At 35.3% G+C, this 21,592-nt stretch overlaps 1 protein-coding gene across 2 annotated transcripts in view; it reads right to left on the bottom strand.

Moving 5' to 3' along the window:
- Window positions 1–21,592, bottom strand: part of CNTLN (centlein) — a 183,985-nt gene that overhangs the window by 12,788 nt on the left and 149,605 nt on the right. The window contains exons 20-24 of one of the 2 annotated variants that reach the window (XM_085213135.1): window positions 20,466–20,633; window positions 17,577–17,674; window positions 15,775–15,901; window positions 14,037–14,174; window positions 13,513–13,698 (exon numbers count right to left, since the gene is read on the bottom strand). In XM_085213135.1, coding sequence (XP_085069261.1) covers window positions 13,513–13,698; window positions 14,037–14,174; window positions 15,775–15,901; window positions 17,577–17,674; window positions 20,466–20,633 — 717 coding nt within the window. The remainder of the gene's footprint in view (window positions 1–13,512; window positions 13,699–14,036; window positions 14,175–15,774; window positions 15,902–17,576; window positions 17,675–20,465; window positions 20,634–21,592) is intronic. The other variant, XM_085213137.1, reaches the window with a different exon arrangement.

The following is a 21,592-nucleotide window of genomic DNA, read 5'->3' as shown; positions in this document are numbered from 1 at the left end:
CTGCTGGCCCAACTACAACAAAAGTAAGCTTAAAATTCTGATTGTAAGTTTAAATTACGCAGTTCTTTTTAATTAGTAGCAACTGTTGCATTATCTCCTGCTTTGGTGGACAAAGGAAGAGCAAAAGATGTCCTCTATCTGGATGTGTGCAAGGCTTGTGGACATCACATCCTCATCTTGGAGCAAAGGCTTCAGGCAGACCTCACTCCCAGTACTTGAGGGGACTTATAAGCCGGAGGGAGACTGACTTTTTACATGGTTTGATAGCATTAGAACAAGAGAGAATGGCTTTAAACTAAAAGAGGGGAGACTTAGGTTAGATGTTTAGAATAAATTCTTTACTCAGAGGGTGGTGAGTCCCTGTCACAGGTTTCCCAGAGAAGATGTGGCTGCCTCATCCCTGGAGGTCTTCAAGGCCAGGTTGGATGGGGCCCTGGGCAGCCTGAGCTGGTGGGGGCAGCCCTGCCCTTGGCAGGGAATTGGAGCTCAATGATCTTTAAGATCCCTTCTAATCTGAGCCATTCTAGATTCTGTGACTGCAAAAAGCTATATAGTATTTATTATGTCTAGTGAGTTGCATAAAACTCAAAAAACACCTCCCTTGTAAAAACACCTGCATTTTTACAACCCCAAATAATCATTCATAAGATAAGTCTTCAACTTCGGTTTCAGCAAGCAAGCAATCACTTTTTTAGCAATATAATTCTGCTAGGTTTGAAATCTACAAAGTCAAGAATTTAAACTGTGCTTATCTCAGTCTCTCAGTTTTCTTGCTGTTTTTCTTCCTATTTTCTCCCTAGTCCTGCTGGGAGTGGGGAGTGAGCAAGTGGCTTTGTCTATTTAACTGCTGTCCAGGATCAACCTACTGCAAAACAACAGAACATTATAATACATGCAACAATTCTCATATATGTCATATTTTATATATAGTTCAATATGAAAGCTTATACCTAAAATGCACAAACAATATATTCTTGGAGGCTGCAGTGGTGTAAGGATGTGACTCATATCATTATACCAAAATGAAAATCGTTTCTGAAACAAGATTAGTTTCCAAAAGAAAAAGAAGTATTGTGAAGATGTAGCAGCTATCTGAAGAACAAAATCTAAATTTCATAAAGGAATGGTGAGTTTAAAGAAATTCTCTAACAACAGAAAAATCTTTGCTGGCCAAAAGCTAGCAGAGATCCCAGCACTTTAAAAAGTTGGGAGAACATCACCACCACAAGTAGCTCACGGTTAAGAGGACAAAGCAAAATGAATGGACAAAGTGGCAAAGAGATGAAGGATTGTGCTGCTTCAGCAACGAAAACAAGCAACAGCAAGTTTCTTCAGTGTAAGTACAGTTATGTGGTCCCTTTCCTCTCTAAAACTGACTTTGAAAGTACTCTGAATACTAATGTTTAAGCATGATGAAAGAAGATCAAACCTGCTCTATAGAGATTTCCTTTAAATATACACATACACACACATTATTTAAGTTTCCTCATATGCCTTCTTCTCTTAAACAAGTATGCCTCCTAGCCACCTAGCCATTTATTTATTTGTTTGTTTATTGATTGATTGGGAAAGGGACAACAGTGTAGATGAGAAATGCAAGACAAGCCAGACCACTGCAACAGATTTGTCTGGGCAAGGGCTATAACAAGTATCATTCCAACCTCTGGGAATCAGTTAGCCTCAGGAGGTTCAATTAATTCTTATGATCCCCAGAGATCACACATGATTTCAGAAAGTATAGCAGATGCCCTGAAAGCAATGAAACTGTGTACAGAACATACAGACTAGTCTCATCTTCCATTCCAAAAATGGATATTTAAGCTATATGATTCAGCTCTTAGATCTATCTGTGTAGGTTTGAAGGAATTAAGAGAGACTTTTCTATCTTTTCTATCAACACAGAAATAAACAAACATTGACAAGATGTGGAATGTTTTAAAACTCTAACAAACAAACAAACAACAACAAAAAAATCACACTCAAAGGAGTGTTACAGCGACAAGATTCTTTAAAACTTAACAGAGCTTTAGAGTTTCAAAGGCTAATTCAATAAACAGCTGAAATGGATAAACATGTCTACCAGAGATAGGTACCTGCCTGAAATATATGGTTTAAAAGGAACAATCTTACAATCTTATGTTGATTAGCCCTGACAAACAGTACTCACAACTTCTGAGAAACAGTGAAAGATGAAAGCACACATAGCCTGAAAGAAAAGTCTCTTGCCTGATGACCCCTAAGAGCTCCATTTTAAATAAAGATTGAGAAATTGCACTATATACATACAGAATAATGTAATACTGCAGCTGCATCCTCAACAAAATTTTCTACTTTCATTAACTCCAGTAAGTCTGAACATACACGATTGTAATTAAGGATCTAACAGACAATATCTGAAAGATTAACTGAAGTCATTTAAAATACCACCAGATTCTTCTACTTCTGGGGCAAAAGCTATCTCCAGTCTGCAGTCCAACAAGTTCAGCATTCTAGCACAATCCTGTCTTCTTTGTGGCTCTGAGCTATAGATGATAGATGGAGAACCAGAAAAAGTGAATTCAGTAGTATCCCAAAACCAATTACAGCAAGAAAATCTGGAAAAGAGTGGACAGATTTGTACAGTATATTTTTCGGAGTTAAATCCAACACGGGTTTCTTGACTAAGATCTTGAGTCATGCAAACTGACCAGGGCCTCAAGATTTCACTATCTGAACATAAAACTCAGCTACCTAGCATTTAGAATTGTAGGACCAAAAAAAATAAAATAAAATAAAATAAAATAAAATCAAAATGCAAAAACAAAGAAGAATATTAAGGTACAATGACAGAAATGAGAAACAGTGTTGACTAAAATCTTGCCATTTATCACATTGCAAATGTGATTGGAATTTGTGCAATGTGATGGTTAAAGTTGCTTATTCCAAAGTTGCGTTATTCCTGCTTGTCATTAGGGGAACAGAAAAGAGAACATCTCAGCTGCTAACTTTTAAATACTGCATTTATTCACATTTCTCCAAATTATCCTTGCTACCAATCTCATTCTATGTCTCTTACCTAAGTACCATTCCATGTTGATTCAAACTCAAGCAACTACTTTTAAGTTGAAAATTAAAAATATTATTTTGACTTAATACTCTTAAGCAGTCCTAGATGTCAAAAAGGCCAAGGCCAGGTTGGATGATACCATGGGCAACCTGATCTAGTGGGCTGGTATCCTTGCCTGTGGTGGAGGAGTTGGAAAAAGGTGATCTTTTAGGTCCCTTCCAACTCAAACCATTCTGTGATGCTGTGAAAACCACAGGGAAAAAGATTCAAATATATCAGTTTGACACTTATGAGAAAAGTAAATTGACTACATGGCACTATTTCCCAAAATGTAATACAATTATCTATAAACAAATAGAAAAACAATCTAGGTCACAACCAGCTTTTAATTTTAGATTGTTTTCTAAACAAACCATATTTTAAACAATGATGGAGTGGACTTATTCTGGACAGTTACAATGGAGTTTGTATTTAGTAGAGAGAGAAATAGTGCTTAATATTTTTTAATTATTAATATTACTACTTAGGAGTATACTTCCAAAGACAATTCCTTTGTAATCCAAAATTTTGATCTGTATAACTATTCAGCTTTTTTTCTCTTTTCTAATCCTCTCTTGATAAGTGTTTACTACATATTTACTTATTACTTAATAGGCATTTATGCCTAAAATCTTGCATTAAACTCTGCTTCTTTTTCTAGGATTTTTCATAAGATGACTTAATATGGAATGAAGCCTCTTTTGTTATATCACTTGGGCACTTCATTGATAGACCATACCAGCAATACTGTAGAGAATGAGTTGAAATGTGTATCATCAGTGTGGAACGACAGGCAGAATATTTCTGTCAAACTATATTGGTTTTGAAAATTGTATTTATGTGAAATAAGAAATAAGAATAATTTAAAGTCCTATTTATGTCAGCATTTAAACCCTACCTCATTCACATGATTTTTTTTCCTGCTGTATAATCTTTGTTTTCAACCGAAATTACTTCTAATTTACACGGGTGCTATCAAAACAAACATCATTTCTTTAAAATGTCATATATTACACATATATTACAGTTATTTACACAGAGAAAAAAAAAAAAAAAGCGGTGCTGACAGAGATTGGAGCTTTGCACACATTGTAAGAGATGGCTAGAATCTCAGAGAACTTATTACCTGAACAGTCAGGACAGATAAAGACATCACAGTTCTACCAGCCAGGGCAAACAAAGAATATTCAGGGCAGACCAAGAAGGACCAAGGTGAAGCAACCTTCCAAAGGTCACATTGAGGGTCAGTGACCAAGATGTAAAAAACACCAAGATTTTTCCAATACTTAGCTTGATGTCTGAACTTATGCTATCTTTCTGTGCAGACAAAAACAAAGCATAGGGACTCTAAAGCAAATGCCCCGTGTAAGACCACTGCACTGCTGAAACAAATATATTTGAAGCTTAATTTAAGAGGCCAGCTCGAGCACTTCCTATACTCTGTAAGACATTCTTCGTGTCAGTTGGCAGCTTATGAACTGCGTTTTCTTAAAATACTGTCGCTGCTTTTTACGATTCCCTCCCCCTAGAGCTATTCCCATTTCTCCGGTAGCCCTTTCAACGTGTGTTTTGGGGAACTCCCTCAATTCTCACATTTCTAAATTACTGAAGACTTCACAAGACTCTGCCTGCGGATGCCTTCTGTTCATTCTGCTTCAGCTTTCTCTCACAGTAATCTGATCAACATTCATCAAACAATCATTTCTATATGAACTGTTAAATCAACCCTTACTGGAGACCTTTCTCCTCCTTTTCAAGTTCTCCTATCTTTCCTATCATTTTCTCAGTAAGTTTTCCTATCAGTTCAAGTTCAGATTATTGCACCTATCTATCTCCCGCATTTTTCAGTTACAAAAATGGTTTCTATCTCTCAGACCCCGAATTCACCATTACCTTTAAAATGGGCTTCCTTCAATATCTCAAGATTATATAAAGAGCTGAATATCAGATTTTAGAAAATAGTCTCTCCAAGTCATTAAAAGGAGCTATAGGTGGATCTACATCCTTCCAGGGATTGCACAGCAGAGGTCTTCAAGTAGCTCCCAGCTGAGCCTGCTGGAATCTTCTTCTCTCCAAAATTTGAAAGAATTTCTTTTTTTCCCTGAGGTAGAATAGGAAGACGTACACAGGTTGCTGATAATAGTCCAGTTTTTGGTCTTTTGGATCTGGTTGCATGGTGACTACTATTAGTGGGGTCACGGTCTGTGAGAATGCTTTGCAACCACCACAACAAGAACGAAACTAGCACTAGTATCAATAAGATTATCCACGTGAATCAGACATGCACCTAAACTTTGCATGAGACATACATGCATAGTTATACTGGTTGCATCATTTAACAAATTTTTCTAAGCTAGTAAAACAGAGGGGTATATAAAAATATACTGTGCAAAATATTTTAAGCCATATATGTTATCATCCTTCTCTATTACAGCCGTAGCAAATAAAGGAAAATGGTATCCTTTTAAAGCTAAGAAGTAAAGAAAAAGAAGAGTACGGAAAAACCTTTCTAAAATCTATTTATTCTTCATTTTTAGTAATCAAGTTTTTATCTATTAAGACATCCACATTATTTTCTGTTCCTGGCAAACTGTATGCATCACTTCCCATATGCTTTCTGTAAACTACAAGAGTTCAGCCATTTACTACATTCATTAAAATTCACAGAGCCTATTATTCTGTTTACAGTCTAATAGATATTCACTGTCACTATTCAGGCCTCTGATTCAATTTGCCTAAATCCCAGATGCAGAGTAATCCTGATGGAGATTAGCTTAATTTATCACCAATTTCTTTGCAGAACCAAGAAAGGTTGGTATTTCATAATAAAAGCTGTGGTTATCTCTCTTTTCTTTTTTTTTTTCTTTTTTCCTTTTTTTTTCCCTACAGCAGTATGCATAGTGAAAAAGAAGTGTCCCTCTTTTAAGGTTGAGATTTTTCAGTTTTGCTTTGCATGTCCAGATACTGTCTCTTAAAAGTGTGTACTCTGCAGATAAGAAGACTAGTTCTCATCAAACTAGAATGCTTTCCTACAACCATATATTATGCTGATTTTGCCTGGCCACAGATTGGCAGACTCACTGTTTACTCCAGACAATATGAAATAATCACCCTGGGTATACTTTTCTAGGTAAAGCATTGACAGTTTGAAGAGTAATAAATGAATTATACTTACTTTTTCACTGCTAAAGGTTCCCAGTGCAGAACATTTTCTAGCAACTTGAAGTCATGTGAAATGTGTCCACTTTCAAAGCAAAACTGACAGTGTTGATTTATGACAGTGATATTGTCTGCTGTCATTTGCAAAAATGTCCCAGTGACCCATCTGTGGAAACCTTTGGTCAGGCAACACTTCTAACTTGGCAGGTTTCATGTACAGTTGCATAAACTATTCAAAATAAACCAATTTTCATCTGCACAGAGAACTGTAGTTCTATTCTAATGAAAATTTAGTCAATTTCTTCCAATTATAAAATTTTGTGGTTACCTATTATGCTGAGCATTTTTGAATGAAGAAACAAAACATCAAAGCTCAAATAGCATCCTGTGTCTGATCTAGGTAGCCCTATAAAAACCGCTTCTGCACACCTTGTGACCACTTTAGAGCAATAATACTGCCAGGGAAATTGAACCCACAGATATTGAGAATACAGTCCCCTGATGGAAATGTCCTGTAAAGAATATTTCTTACTGTTGCACTGTAACTAGAGAACTCTGAGAGTCTGCTGCAAGGACTAACTTCTGTCAAAAGAACTGACTTTGTAGTTGGAGGTACAGTCAGAAGTAGCATATTTGTATTACTCTCTTGTTGGAAAGAAACTGATCAAAAAGCCACAGAACATTTTCCAAATATTTGAACATCCCAATGAAAAATATGTATCATCTGTATCTCTTTCCTTCCTTCCTTTCTCTTTCTGAGATAAAGAACAAATAGGATACCATCTACACATGGCCATTCTGAGAAGAATGTGTTTCCTGGCCATGCTCTCTCCTAACACACAACAGTTGAGGAGAAAATGATGATGACTGTAAATAATAGGAATTTGCCAAATGGCAGGATTTTTTAACAAGAAAGAAGTGAGTCATTAATACGGCCCATTATTTGTAACAGGATTCTAGTTTCACATGACATTTTCAATTAGAAGTACAACTGAAAAAGGCAGCCTCAACATCTCTATCATCACATAAAGCTGTCCAATAAAGCTGTCCCTGTTCTGCCCCATGTGGGGTGCACTAAAGCTGCTGCTCTGAGTTTTCAAAAGGTTAACTGAAATTTGTGCCTTTTCCTGAGAAAGCTCACAGTTAACCCATGCAGTGTTCATGATATCTCAAGGGAGGGTGTTTCACTGGGGCAAAAATAAGCAGTAAGACTCATCCACTGGTGGAACTTTTTAACAGAAGTGTTAACGGTTGACTACTGCAGTAAATATGCCGTAGTTAACTGTATATTAAACCATATCCCAAGGCAGCAGTGAGAAAATATGCCATGGAAAAATAGATGCCGAAATAAAGGTAAACTGCAGAAAGGTTAAGGGAGATTAACGTAGATTGAGATATAAGATAAGCTGACTGCACCATACAGAGGTAGAAAGTGGCCTTGGACATGTATGTGGCTGTAAAGGAGAAATGCACCTTGCTTAAGGCCAGCTCTGAGTAGCAGAAATGAGGGCAGATGTCTTAGGAGGGTGAGAATAAGATCTCTAAGTAGATCCACTAAGCTTGCCAAGTAAACTGCTGTGGGTCTTGATTTTGGCAGTCAATTTTATCAGATGGTTATACTGGAGACTTATCAAGAACAATGCCAACACAGACCAGATGTGAACTGTGCTTCTGTGGGTATCCCCAGTGGAGGGCACACGCCTCCCAAATCACAGAGGCATTAAGGAAGTGAGAAACGCACTAAGCTGACTTTAAAGCATTTGGCTGCCATCAGCTATTTATACAGCAGTACTTGTATATAGGCACCTTATCAGAATTTTGGAATATCTTCCTCAAGGTCAGAGAAGTTCTGAGATGCTCATGCACATGTCATCAATGCACAGTAATGGTTGTTTTCTTCTTCTTCTTTTTCTTTTCTTTTTTTTTTTTTTTTAATAAAAGGGTTTTGATAATGTACAGTTGAGTAGGACACATAATGTCACTGACTCCTACTGAGCCTTTCTCTTTCAGGAAGAATCTCTGGCAGCCAATATGTAGTAAAAATTATAAATGAGTTAAAAAAAAAAAAAAAAAAGCACAATAATGAAGGAAAACAATTAGGGATTGATTTTGGACTGTTTCAAACTGTATCCTATATTTACTCAGCCAAGCAGCCTAACAACAGATTTTTAACTTTGTCTAGCGGCTGTTTTCTGTGTGTGTAGATGCAGGCATTACAAACACAACAAAGAACATTTTGCTCTGATTGTTGTGCTGCACATAGCTTGCAAGATCCACTTGAGGATCCCTGACTGCAATACACGATATAGAAAATATTGAACAATGGTATACTGTAGAAACTGAATGGTACAAAGAGAATTTATGGTGCTGGTAGATACTGGACAGGATGAAAAGATGTGGCTTTACAAAAAGAATCTAAAATCCTCTCAGGGTGACTAGCAGCTTTTTATAGGTTGCTTGTATTCTTCTGTAATAAAAGTACGTTTCATTAGGCCTAGCCTATATTATACTTACAGCCTTACCTTCAGTATTATTTATCTTAAATGCCATTGATAAATTTTATCAGGATTTGATATCTAACTGTGAAAATGTTTTATAATCAGGCTTAGCTCTCATCTTCACAGAACTCTAGAAACATCTAAATTTTCTGAATTACTTTTCAATTCAACCACTCAGGCAATTTTTAATCTATTTAACACATTATTGACATTGCATAGCATAAATTTTTTATCCAAACATCTCAGAGTGCTAGGTCAGATATCTTAAAGAACAGTATATTAAAATGAACAGTAATGTTTATCAACTGACTTGCATTTCCTTCAAGGAGAGAAAGCAGGTTTATTCAATATAAATTATTTCACACAAAACCATTCTAAGAAGTATAATTATGCCTCTATGGTTTAATACTTTAATAATTGAATTTCATATCAGATTTTCATTATTTTAGCCAGAAATGAGGTCAGACTAACTGACCTAAAAATGTCTATCCTGACTGCATTTTCTGAATGTTGACTTTATATTAACATTTTTAAATTACTCCAATGCTCATGTCAGTTTTAAAGTACATATTTATTTTGAATTCTTATTCAAAATGAGGATTAGCAAGAAACAAATTCCTTAAAAAGCCCCGTAACGGTGTTAAGACACAACATTTCTCAATTTAAAGTACTTCTTCCCCCTAAAATTGTTTATAATTCTCCACTGATCATAGTCACTGGAGACTTGTTATGTTAGATCTGGGCATGTTTCATCATCTTCATTTAACATCAGCCTACTACCTTTCAGGTACAGAACAGAAATACAAGATTTCTGTCTTTACATTGTTGCAGAGTTGCTCTGTCTAATACTAGGTCATAAACAGCCTGTAATATCAGTCTTATTACTAGCATATTTTCAGATTCTGCCCTTCACGCCTTGGCATGGCTAACAATCTTGCTCATCTTCAGTCTCTTCTCCATCCTCTATTGCCACTTGTATTTTCAGGTTATCACCTGTAATCCATTTCCCAATACCTCTATACTGTCTTTTTATTTCTAAATATTAGGTTCTGTTTTATAACATACAGAAACACTTATAAGAAGCTACCCACTAATTATGGAACTGCTGTTTTTTTACTGTAACAAGCTGTTACAGTGCACAATTCTTCACACTTTCTCTTACCCTAACCTCTCCTCATAACAACTTTGGAGAATGTGCTACTCCGAACGACACCGAATAGGTACGTCACCTATTTCCAGTGCCCTGTTTGTTCTCAGTGAATGTAATTTAGGACAAAACATCTGATATCCATAGCACATTCCAACAAAAATATGTCAAAGAATGACTTAGAACATATTTGTTACAGCAAGTTCTGTTGGCAACTGCATCTTACACAATTTTTAGAAAATATGATTGGATTTTACAATCTAGGAATTTTGGTTACATGCCGAAGTTCCCAAACCGGGATCCCAACAGCAGTACTTTATTGTATATTACAGATATCTGATTAATTCATCAAATATTCTGATTTGAACCAGCAGTGTTTAGCAAACTCCTATGACAAATGTCTCCCTCAGGTTTTGTGACTTTGGACATTGATCCAAATGAATTCGAGATTCTGTCATTCTGAGTTATCAGTAACTCGAAAACCAAGTGTCCTTTAATTCAGAATCACAGCACTCCCCCCTGCTCTCCATCCCAACTTGCAAATACCTCCTTTTCACATTCTGTCTAATAGTAAATGGTAAATTAGCATATCAAGACAAATATATGCAGGAAATCTTTGCAATAAAATTATGTATTATCGTCCCACTATGTTTGTTTTGCTTATTACAACATCTAACCTCTCTTCATATATTGTTTACTTATTTACTTTTATTGTACAGAAAAGTAAATTTCAGTAAAGAAAACCCTTTATTTTCTCTTCACACTCTTTGCTAGACAAGTCAGATTGCTTGTTATAGCCTACATGGGATGTAAAAAAAAAAAAAAAAAAAATTTACATCTTATGTTTATTAGGTTGCTGGTAGCCCTCTAACTACTAGTTAAATATCACATGCAGATCATTCTGCTTACAAATTTTCCTCTACCATTAAAATTAGGTTCAGTCTTTCATAATACCGAAGTCTTTAGCACTATCTCACTTACACACCTAACTGTTAATGAGAGCTGCTCTGAAAGTAATGCCTCCTGTTTTATTATATCGGCCCACAGTGTCAGAGGTGGATGTTGGTGTTACAGCAGTAGAGATTGAACCTTCCCACCAATATTCCATAATATGCTATGCGACAGATGGCAGCAGAAGGGCAGTCTGACACAATGGCATCTGACATGGAAGCGTGCCTGAAGCAACGCTGTAGAACTGAATTTGTCCATAAGGAAAAAAATACCCAGTGACATTCACTGATGTTTGCTGAATGTTTATGGAGACTAAACAACAATGGATTTGAGCACAGTGAGGCGGTGAGTGGTGTGTTTTGGCAGTGGTGACAGCAGCAGCGGGTCACCTCCATTGGTGCAGTTTTTTATGAGTCTGGATAGCTAATGGTGATGGTGATCTTGATAAATAGTGCTTTGTAGTTGAGAATTTTCTGTATGAAATGGTGTTATTATGCTACTGTATTTGTTACAATTTCCATGGAAATAAACATGAGACATTACTTTCACAGTGACCTGTGCACATTCAGTCTTTTTCTCATGCATACAGAGGCTGGCAGAATGCAGTGCTCTCCTCTGCATTCTGTGTAATATAAGTATTCATAATTCTTGAAAGAATTTGATCCTTTTGGCAAAAGAAAATGCTTCTTGCTTCTCCTCCTTTTCTGGTCACATACCTACAGTCTACTTCAGTTTTGCCTCTAAATGATCCCTGCAGAATGGATTTGAAGAATCTGGCTCACAGTTGTATTTAATTTGATACCCCGAGGTACTGCAAATATCTCCTGCCTGTGCTTTCTAATGTATATTAGCCACTCCTGCTTCACATATCAGAGTCATTTCCTTCTTCAGAATAAAATTAAAAACAGGAGATCCAAAACACGCTACAGTGATTGCTACTTGAATTTTTCCTTAACTAACTGCTATAAACAGAAAGAATCACACTCTCTTCTCTGAAGTTTCATTAGCAATGTTGAAAGGACTTCTTGTATGTTTTTACATACAGTAAAAATTGTACAGTTCTTTTTAGAACTGTACAATATTATGAAACACAGTAAACAGAGCAAAAGTAACCAAATCCAAGTGATTACTGAGACTACTTATGGACTCAGAAAAATAAAGTCAGGCTTGAAAAATGAAGAGGATATCAGATAAAGGTAAAAGGGTCATACAAATAAATTAGATAGGTTCAAAGAGGAACAGTTTAAATTTGATTTAATTTGATCTCTATGCAGAAAAAATTATTTGAGGTATTGAGACTAGAGGGAGAAACAGACATCAAGATAGGGGAAAATTGACAGCAGCCTGGAAGGAGAGAGCAGAAATGAGACCAATGAGACTTCAAAGGAAGAGCTGGTGTAGCAAGAAGCACTGCTTCTTCTTATTGTGCCATCTTGATTTTCCTATGGGGGAAAATGGACTGGTAAGAGGCATTTAAAGATGTCTTACTTGAAGTACTACAAAATTCTACTGAAATACCAAGTTTTTTCAACTATACATTTTATAGTGGTACACTGTGAATAAAACTTGATTTCAAAGACCATTTTTTCCATAAGTATTTTGCACCTAACTAAACAAAGCTGTCTACTAAGGAACTCTCTGTTCATCAATATTTCACTTATACAAAGTGTATTTTATTTCACAGAGTGACTGTAGTCAGAAAATATGTTATTTGAAATATGAATGCACATATATTCTTTTAACCAGGAGAAAACCTATATATTTAGCTTTAGTAGCTAAATATTATTACGTATAAAGAAACTACATATTGATATTTTGGTGCATGTATGATCATATAAATGCTAATGAATACTTATGGTTATTAAAAGAGCTTCAGTCATTCGTCAAAGAATGAAGTATCATAGTTGCTGATATATAATTTGTGTCACTACTGCTGCTACTTCTACATCCTCATTTGCTAATTTTTGTTAAACTTTTTCACTATAGGAGTATGTAAAGTATCTACATTACAAACATTACCTCCTTTTTCAATAACTGCTACTGCATTTTATTCAATGAAGTAACTCCAAAATTCACATTAGCCCCAGTAATAAGAGAACTGTGATCCTGTTGTGAATACTATAGGGTGTTTTATTAAAACAACAAATATACATTAGGTTTATTTATGCTTTCCCAAACTTAGCCACAAACAACCATGTAGCTATGGAAAGAAAACTCATTTCTTTCTCCTCTAATAGAACTCTGTATTAGAAGAAAGCACATCTTTCCCCACGCAAAAGGAGTTTCAAAAGCGTATCTTGTGGGGAAATAAGGTAATTCACACTAATCAACGTATATGAATTATGTTATTTCATGTGTTGGTGAAATCTTTCCTGCAGAGCCATTTACTATACAACTATGCATGTTTTTTGAGGAAAAACAAAAAAGTACACTGGCAGCCATATACAAAAATATAAATGATGTTATTCTACAGAAGTCTAGGGGAGAGACCTACAGCCATTGGCTCTTTCCTTCCCATTCAGACAAGTTCATAGCTGGCACCCAGCCAGTGCAAGAGCTTCAAAGACTGTTCCAGATCACAGAATGCAGCACATTAGGTCTTTAGCCTTTTTACTTTCACCCAAGACTACCTTTATTTATTTGAACACTTAAAAGAAAATAAAAATTCAAACCTTCACAAACGTCATGAACTCGTCTATTTTGTCATTGGCGAGCAGTAGCTTCTTTTGAACAGCCTCCAAAGCCTGCCCACTCTGTTTAGCCAATCCGTGTAGTTGTTGAGATGCTGCAGTCTCTATTTCAGTCATAGCATATTCGGTCTCAATCACTTTGCTCTCTAGATTGGACAGCTTGAGAACCTGGAATACATCACAGGGCACTGCAGTGACATGATAAAAAGCTGACAGGCAGGCATGGTAGCTCACAATCAAACAAACAAATCTCCCACAAAATGGTAAATAGCACAGAACACGTAAAAGATACTTTCACGGGGAAAAGTAACTTCATTTGCAGTCACTGAGTCCATCTTTCAGCACCTAAATTTCAGTGAGTGAATGAAAATAGTGTGAAACACATCGTTATGATTCCTTTTTTTCCTTTATATATTCAAAAAGTCTAAAATGATGACCTTGCAACTCTTATTTGAAAGTGAGGTATGAAAAAGTTTTACAGTAAATTCAGCACAAAGATAATATACCTTTTTCTCCAGCTCATCTTTAGTCTTGTGATACATCTGCTCAAAATGAGACTTCTCGTTTATAGCAACTTTAAGTCTTTGTTTCAGTGAGTCAATGGAAGTTTTTTTGTTCGAACAGTCTTCAGACTGTGACTTTACCTGAAATATAAGTGAAAGTCAATTTGATTATTAAGATAGAAAATATAAAAATAAAAACCAAACTTATTCATACTGCAACATACCTCCCTGCTTTACGTAAATTATTTTATTAAAGCATTTTCTTCTGAAATTACACAGTCCATTATTGCTTACCCCCTAGCAGAGATCAGTTTCCATACTCATCCCTGTTATACAAAGCCCTGTATTAAACGTAAAGAAAACTATTCATTTGCAGGGCTGCAATGTCATAGTGAACGTAAAAGTGAATAAACCACAGCTTTCACTCATTTCTTCAATAAATCAGAGGTAAACTACATCAATCAAAACTGAGCTGGGGAAATAGTAACTGTCAACAAGCTAATAGTCTCCACAGTATCTTAGATAATTATTATAATTTTACCATATAATGCAAACAGTGATTCTGTGTAAAATGCAAAAGGCCAATGCTCTTAGAATATCATTCATGTTCTACTGACAGTATTAATCACAAAGTTGTCCAGGCAGTGTCGAGTAACAGGGAATTTCTTTGATCTTCTGGTGAAGTTAATGTAAAATTTATGAAGCTGATTTTCCATATGGAATAACCAAAGTAATGTATGGAATTTGATTCTCTGGAATCTAAAACTTGCAGCATTTATAATACTCAAAAACAGGATTAAAGTACATCCTTTCATTCTAAATCATTTTCCAAAAAACAAACCAGGTATTTCTCTCATTTCATACTTTAACTCCCTTGCTTACTTATGCTTTCACTCTCTGGCTGAACGTTTCTTAATAGCACTTCATCTTTGGCAAGAAGGGTAAGAGAGTAGCTCTCTCTAGAGCTGAAAGCACTTAATGACTTCAAGAAGAAGTAGTGTCTATAGTATGCAGCAAGCACCTGCATTCCATGCTAAAAAAAAAGGGAAACTGGTAAATTGTTTATTTCTGTTTTGAGGTCATATGCCATAGAAACTCACAGACAATCAGGAATTTCAGGCATTAAAGACTAAAGTGCAACATACTGCTTGGATAATATGAAAAGATACCAAGATATACACAAGTTCTCATACCTTTAGTGAAATTCTCCTAGAATTTTGCTGGAGAAATAATCTAGTATAGAAATTAAGCTTCACCTATACAGATAGAATTACTTTAAGTGTTAAAAGCTACTAAGTGTGAATCATTCATAATACTCCAGTACAATACAAATTAACATATTAAACCATTTAAATACTGCATTCAGGAGATGTGCAAGGACCTCATTAGCATGTGTCAGGTAAAATCTTCCTTGCTTCAGGTCTACTGTTTTTAAAGAACTTAGACTGTATAAAACAAAATTGTGCTACTTACAGCATGTCTTTGCAATTCAGTGTTCTGAATACTTCAAATTTTAGTTACCTCTTATGATCAGACATTAAATTATGCTGAATCCATCCAAACTATCACCATATACTGATTTCATACAAATTAAAGTGAAGGAAGTTATATGGTTAAATTAACTGTATGATGCATGTTTCAAGCAATACATTGATTTTGTATGTATAGAAGATTAAAATAACTTCTTCAGATACATTAGCTCTTGGTTTTCTTAAAACTGTAGCTAGCAAGAAAGAAGTACCTTTCTCTCAAGACTTTCTAGTGTTTCCTTACAGGCTTTCTCATTTTCTTGGTTCGCTTTTAGACGAGACCTTAAGTCTTCTATCAAATGTCTTTTCATAGTAAGGTCCCTCTCCAATCGAGAAATCCTAAAAGGGAAGAAGTCACACTGCATGTTACTGTTAGAAAATACTATTGATATGCAGCTGTTTTAAACAATTTAAAAAAAAGAAATGCAGTACAGAAGCTATCATTCCACAGTTTTCAATTTTTTTTTGGATAAGAGTTGATTCAAATCTTGCAGCTTACCTTTCTCTTAACCACAAAGACACACCAATAGACTGATTTTTAAACACATGATTTATTTTGTGATTTGCTTTTCGATGTAGTTTATGTTCTAACTTGCATTATTTCAACCCATTATGATACTTTCTAAGATATTACTAAAAAAAAAAGGAAGTTAATTAAAATTTGACATTTGAAGGATATATATTTTAAAAATTATTTTGTACAAAATTCTTTTATTTTGTATAAAATTCTTTTTAAAAGAAAGTGAAGGGGGGGGAATTTTTCTTTCATCTGACTCAGCAATAAACAGAAATACAAGAAAAAAAGCTCTATTATCTGAAAAAGATTGAAATAAAACCACTGTTTTTTCAGAAATTTCTTGACTAAAGAAACTCTTACGTACTTCAAGATGATCTCTGTTTAATGAGAAAATCATGTCTCATGCAATGCATCTGCAGTTGTCACACACATTCAGTATAAACATAAGCAACACCCAAGCACCAGAAATCGAGACATCTGGATTTCTTTTTATGAAAGCAAAAATGACAATCTATTCAGGAATAAAATATTGTTGATACCATGTCAGTATCTCATTAAAAGTCAGGAAACTATTAAATCTGAAAATTTCTTCCATCTATTTCACATTTATGCTACTGTTGTTTTGGTGATTAAATCTTAAAGTTTATGAAAAAACGGTATCTATTCTGTGAGGGAAGCACAAGCACTGGTAACTCTATTTTAAAGTTAAGCTTAAACATTGGCAGAAGACATCAGTTTTATTTGGAAACAAAAAATACACCACACTTGATTCAACCATTTTAAAAGTACTCTATATTTGAAATGAAAAAAATCAGATAAGTAAACTGCATCCTTTCTACAAATTAAAAAAATACAATGATTAGAGGAGTTAAACTTTGCAACAGGCAAGAAATTCACAGATACACTAATAGGTTACGTTTATAAAACAACATAATTGAAGAACTGTATTACATCAGTCCAAGTAAGTGGGCAGAATAAAAATCTCAGATGCATACTTCAAACCAATACATGTGAATTTCAAAACGAGTGGTAAACCTTAATCAATTCAAATAGAAAGAAATACAACTGTCCTTTTGAACTTTTATGAATGTAAGACTGGATAGTTAATCTTCTTTAAGCATCTGAACCTTGACATGTCTCCTAGCCCCTAGGCAAAGAATTACAGTATTTGAAAGATGGTACTTAACAGTGCTGAGGAATTCATTTAGACTTACATCAAGGATAAAAAAAAAAAAAAAGGTCCACTCTAGGGTCTGAGTTCTGATTTAAGGTATTCTTATTGCAATACAGAGACGCTTATCACATAGCAGTTTAAACATGCAGTTTTATCCGGTACTTCTTGAATTTCTTAAAAACAAAACAAACCACAAAAACACAAACACACATCTGTAACAGTCCGCGAGATCGTAAGAGAATCCAACGCTCAGCCATTGCCGTACCGACAGCACAGCTGCCGCTGGGTGGCACCAAACACAACGGATAAAAAAGTTAACATACTTAGCCTGGAGTTCCCGAACCCGGTCTTCTTTTTCCTGGACTTCGTTTTTCAGAGACTTAATGGTCGCTGATTGCTTAGTGATTTCAGTATTTGAATTCTGTGTTGGAGAACATTAGAACAGAAATAAATCAGATTCGATGCTACCTCAGTCAACAGCAAATATGTTTTGAAATAATGGGCTGTGTAAACTTCCACATACTACAGACTGTGTTAAACGCTAATTGGAATTGTGTTTTTTTGTACAAAAGAGTATTTTTACTTTCTGGCAACACTTAAACAAAAACACTTTCATTGGAAAATATTCATAAAGCCAGTAGTGTTCCAGTGGTACAAAAATGTATGATTAATAGATATTCATCAAAATACCTGCAAGCAGAGTGCACTAACAGGACCAAATTTTCTCTTACATAACAGGAGAGAAAAGAAATAATTTCTGGTTTTTATTTGAACCATACTCCTACATGGTTCTACTGCACAAGAGCCTAAAGAGAACTGTTTCCAACAGTCCCTTTCATCCTGTGCATTTGGGAGAGCCAAAAAATCCTACAGCAGTTGTCACCTTTGCGTGCCTTTTAAGGCAAAGCAAAAGACGAAACATTTCTAGTCAGTCATACTAACAGAAATCCTGTCTTTCCTGTATTTCCTGTAATGAAAAAGTACAGTTTCAGTGTTTATGCATATGCAATGCTAAAAAGGAACTCTGCTGTGTTTGCCTACATAGTAGGAAGAAAAAAAAACCAAACCAAACCAAACCAAACCAAACCAAACCAACCAACCAATAACAACAACAGCAACAAACAAAACAACAAAAATCCCCACAGTCCTCCATGGAAAAAGATAATCTACCTAAGATTCCAAGATTTAAATACAGTATTATTAATTTGCTTTGCAGAAACAAAAAACAAAAAACAACAACAACAAAAAAGAAATTTAACTGAAGTAGCCATCTTAGCAATCTGAGCATACGCTCTGAATGCCATTGCTGAAAATGGCAGCTCAGACATAATGCATGTCAAGATTTCAGAACTCCAAGAGGTGTTGCCAAGAGATACGTATCTGTGAAGTGTTTGCATAAAATGTATGCATGCCTTTTTGCGGGTTCAGCCAATGTGCTAAAGCGCTTTACTCATTGTGTATAAACAGTAAGTGAGCAGATCAGACATGTTATAAACAAAGATTCTTGAGGAGAATTTCTCTGTGCAGTGTAGGCTGTAACACCTATTAACATTAATGGGAACATTGTACCTAATGCTACGCACCGCCAGTGGAATATATATTCTTGTGTGCACAGTTAGAAGTAAAATATTGTTCCTAATAACTTCTCTAGTCTGTTTGCTAATATTATAATGTGAAGTATTACAGAAAATTGTTAAAATTATATCAGATAATGGAATATCCTTGAGACCTGTTTGTTGGGGTAGAACTTCACTAGCATGAAGCACAGCATCAAGTTACTTATTTTACACACCAGATAGATACGCACTTGAGTACTTCCATGGGGCACTGCACAGGCTTAGAGGCAGACATTTGCTTACAGCATTTTATTTCCAAACTTACCACCTACACCTAAAACACTCCTTATTGGCAAAGTAACAAGGAATCAATACATACAATATAAACACCTCATAGTTAGTTCTGAGAAAGGAATTAACAAAATCAGATAATTTGAGATTCTGAGCAGCAGCAAAAGCATCTGCAGCTTGTGCCTTCAGACATTCAGAGGAGTAACTCTGTGCCTCCTTCAACTGCGGTTAATCTGGAACAACATCTGACAAGTCCTGTGAACTTCTTCTGCTAAAAAAAGACTTTCAAAACTTTTTTTTTTTTTTTTTTCCAAATGAACAGGTCAAAATAAGGCTAACACTTTCAGTAACCTGATATAAATAGCTTGTGATGCCCTCACAGTCAAAATACTCATCCAATTCAACCACCAGTGAAGACACAGAATCATACAACCATAGTGTCCCGAATTGGAAGGACCCACAAGGGTCATCAAATACAACTCTTAGACACTCTACTACCCTGCAACTGGGATCAAAGATTATGTTTATTTTAAATGTGGTTTTATTTGGTTATTTATTTATTTTTTTACATTTAGAATCTAAGACATCTTTAAGACAGAATTAAAGGTCATGTCAATATATATATTTTTTTTACATCAGATTTGTATGAGGGTGTTAAGACACTCTGCTGTACATACACTTCCTTCACTGAGAAGAGAGAAGGAAGTACTATGATCCAGGCGTACAGAATATTGAAAAAGCTCTCAAATGCATCAATAAAGTCTAGAATCTACATTCATTCAATAAACAGTCATTGGAGACTGAAACATGAAATAATTCATCAGTATTTTCCAACAAGCCAATCCACAAAAAACTCAAATATTAAAAGAACAATCTCTCTGAAGACAAAAAGAATGGTGACCAATATGTAACGTTACACCAATACATTACTATTACATGAGCTGCACATTCAGCCAAAATTCATTTCTCCACTTTCACAGATAGCTTTTGCCCAGCTCCTTCTTAAAGAAAGCAAAGCAATCACCACAATTCTTACTAAATACTCTTCTACTAAGTACTTTTCAAGAAAATACACTTAATTGTACAAAAACTCAATAATCCCCCTCCAGCCCCCATTTGGCCCATCTGGTTGCAAAAAATTATATTAATTATACATACCAGTTCTTCAGGTTATGACTACATTTCTATTTAAGATCAAAGATTATTTGAAACTTAAGTTGCTAATCCTTGGCATATCCCATATAGATGATATGCATACATGAATGTGTGTGTGTATATATATATACATATATTTATCTGTTTGACCCAGTTATTAAATACTGTTCATGTGAATTGGACTCAGCTCTGAATCATCTGTTCTGTCACCTTTAGTTTGCACTGCAGCTGTTTCATCTCTAAATCAATGTTCTTTGAAGGAGCTGGTGTGACTTCACTCTTGCCAGCAGTTTGAGACAGATGTTCTCTCAACTTCAATTTTCCTTGTAAATCTTCCTTTTCCTGTTGCCATTTGGCCAGATTGGAGGTCAACACCTGCTTTACAAACAGAAGGAACAATCACTATTGCATCCTAAAAATACTTCTGCTGGATCGTATCAGATGTTCTGTGGTTTGCAATTCAAGAAGAATGAAACAGAACATGGTATCTATTATTATACTGCATTGTTGTAGGTTGAAGTCTCTAGTCCATGCAAAAATGAAGTCTGGCAGGAGAGAGAAGTAAAATAACATCAAAAACAAACATTCTTTTTAAAGGCAATCTGATTCAACTTTAACTGTTGCAATTTTTATCATCACAGGCAAAAATTTTCATTTTAATGACAAAATTTCATTTTAATTAAAAAAAAAACAACAACTGTAATGGTAGTTACTGTTGAAACCTATTTACCTAGTGTCTCTCTGGGACTTTGAAATTATTTCTATACTGATAAAGAAGTACCAAGATTTCTCAAGCATCAGAGTGTATTAAATAAAGGTGGTTAAATGTCAGATCTGTTTAATGGTGACCACTGTATGCTCGCTTGAATTTCTGTGTTGATAACTAACTGCTATAAAACATACACTCTTCTCTTGGCTTTTGTTTTGATATTTGTAGGGCTTGTAGAGGTTAAAGCAAAGTGGACCAGCTGCACTAAATATCTTCTGGTTGGCTGGTCTTTACTCATGTTGTGTTATTTCTTCCCTTTCACATATATGCACCATAGCCAGAGAACCACATATTCCATAACCTTGACTCTAGGGCTGAGGTACTTAAGTGGTAAAAGCCAAGCTGGAGCAGGACAGGATAACAGATGTTAGTTGTTTATTCCACTGGGTAGGTCTTACCACCCTATACTGCAGCCAAAATGCTTCTCATTTAGCAACATAAATGCTAAGTCCAATTAGCAGACGAGGCTTGTTAGGGATTTAGTTCAAATAAATAACATGCAAACTCTCAGTCTTGTTGCACTTGATTGACAACTGACAAGACATTTAATCTTTGAAACAATGTATTT

The sequence above is a fragment of the Meleagris gallopavo genome, chromosome Z, assembly GCF_905368555.1.
Source record: "Meleagris gallopavo chromosome Z, MGAL_WU_HG_1.1, whole genome shotgun sequence".
Classification (NCBI taxonomy): Eukaryota; Metazoa; Chordata; class Aves; order Galliformes; family Phasianidae; genus Meleagris; species Meleagris gallopavo.
This window is presented reverse-complemented; position numbering and strand designations above follow the sequence as displayed.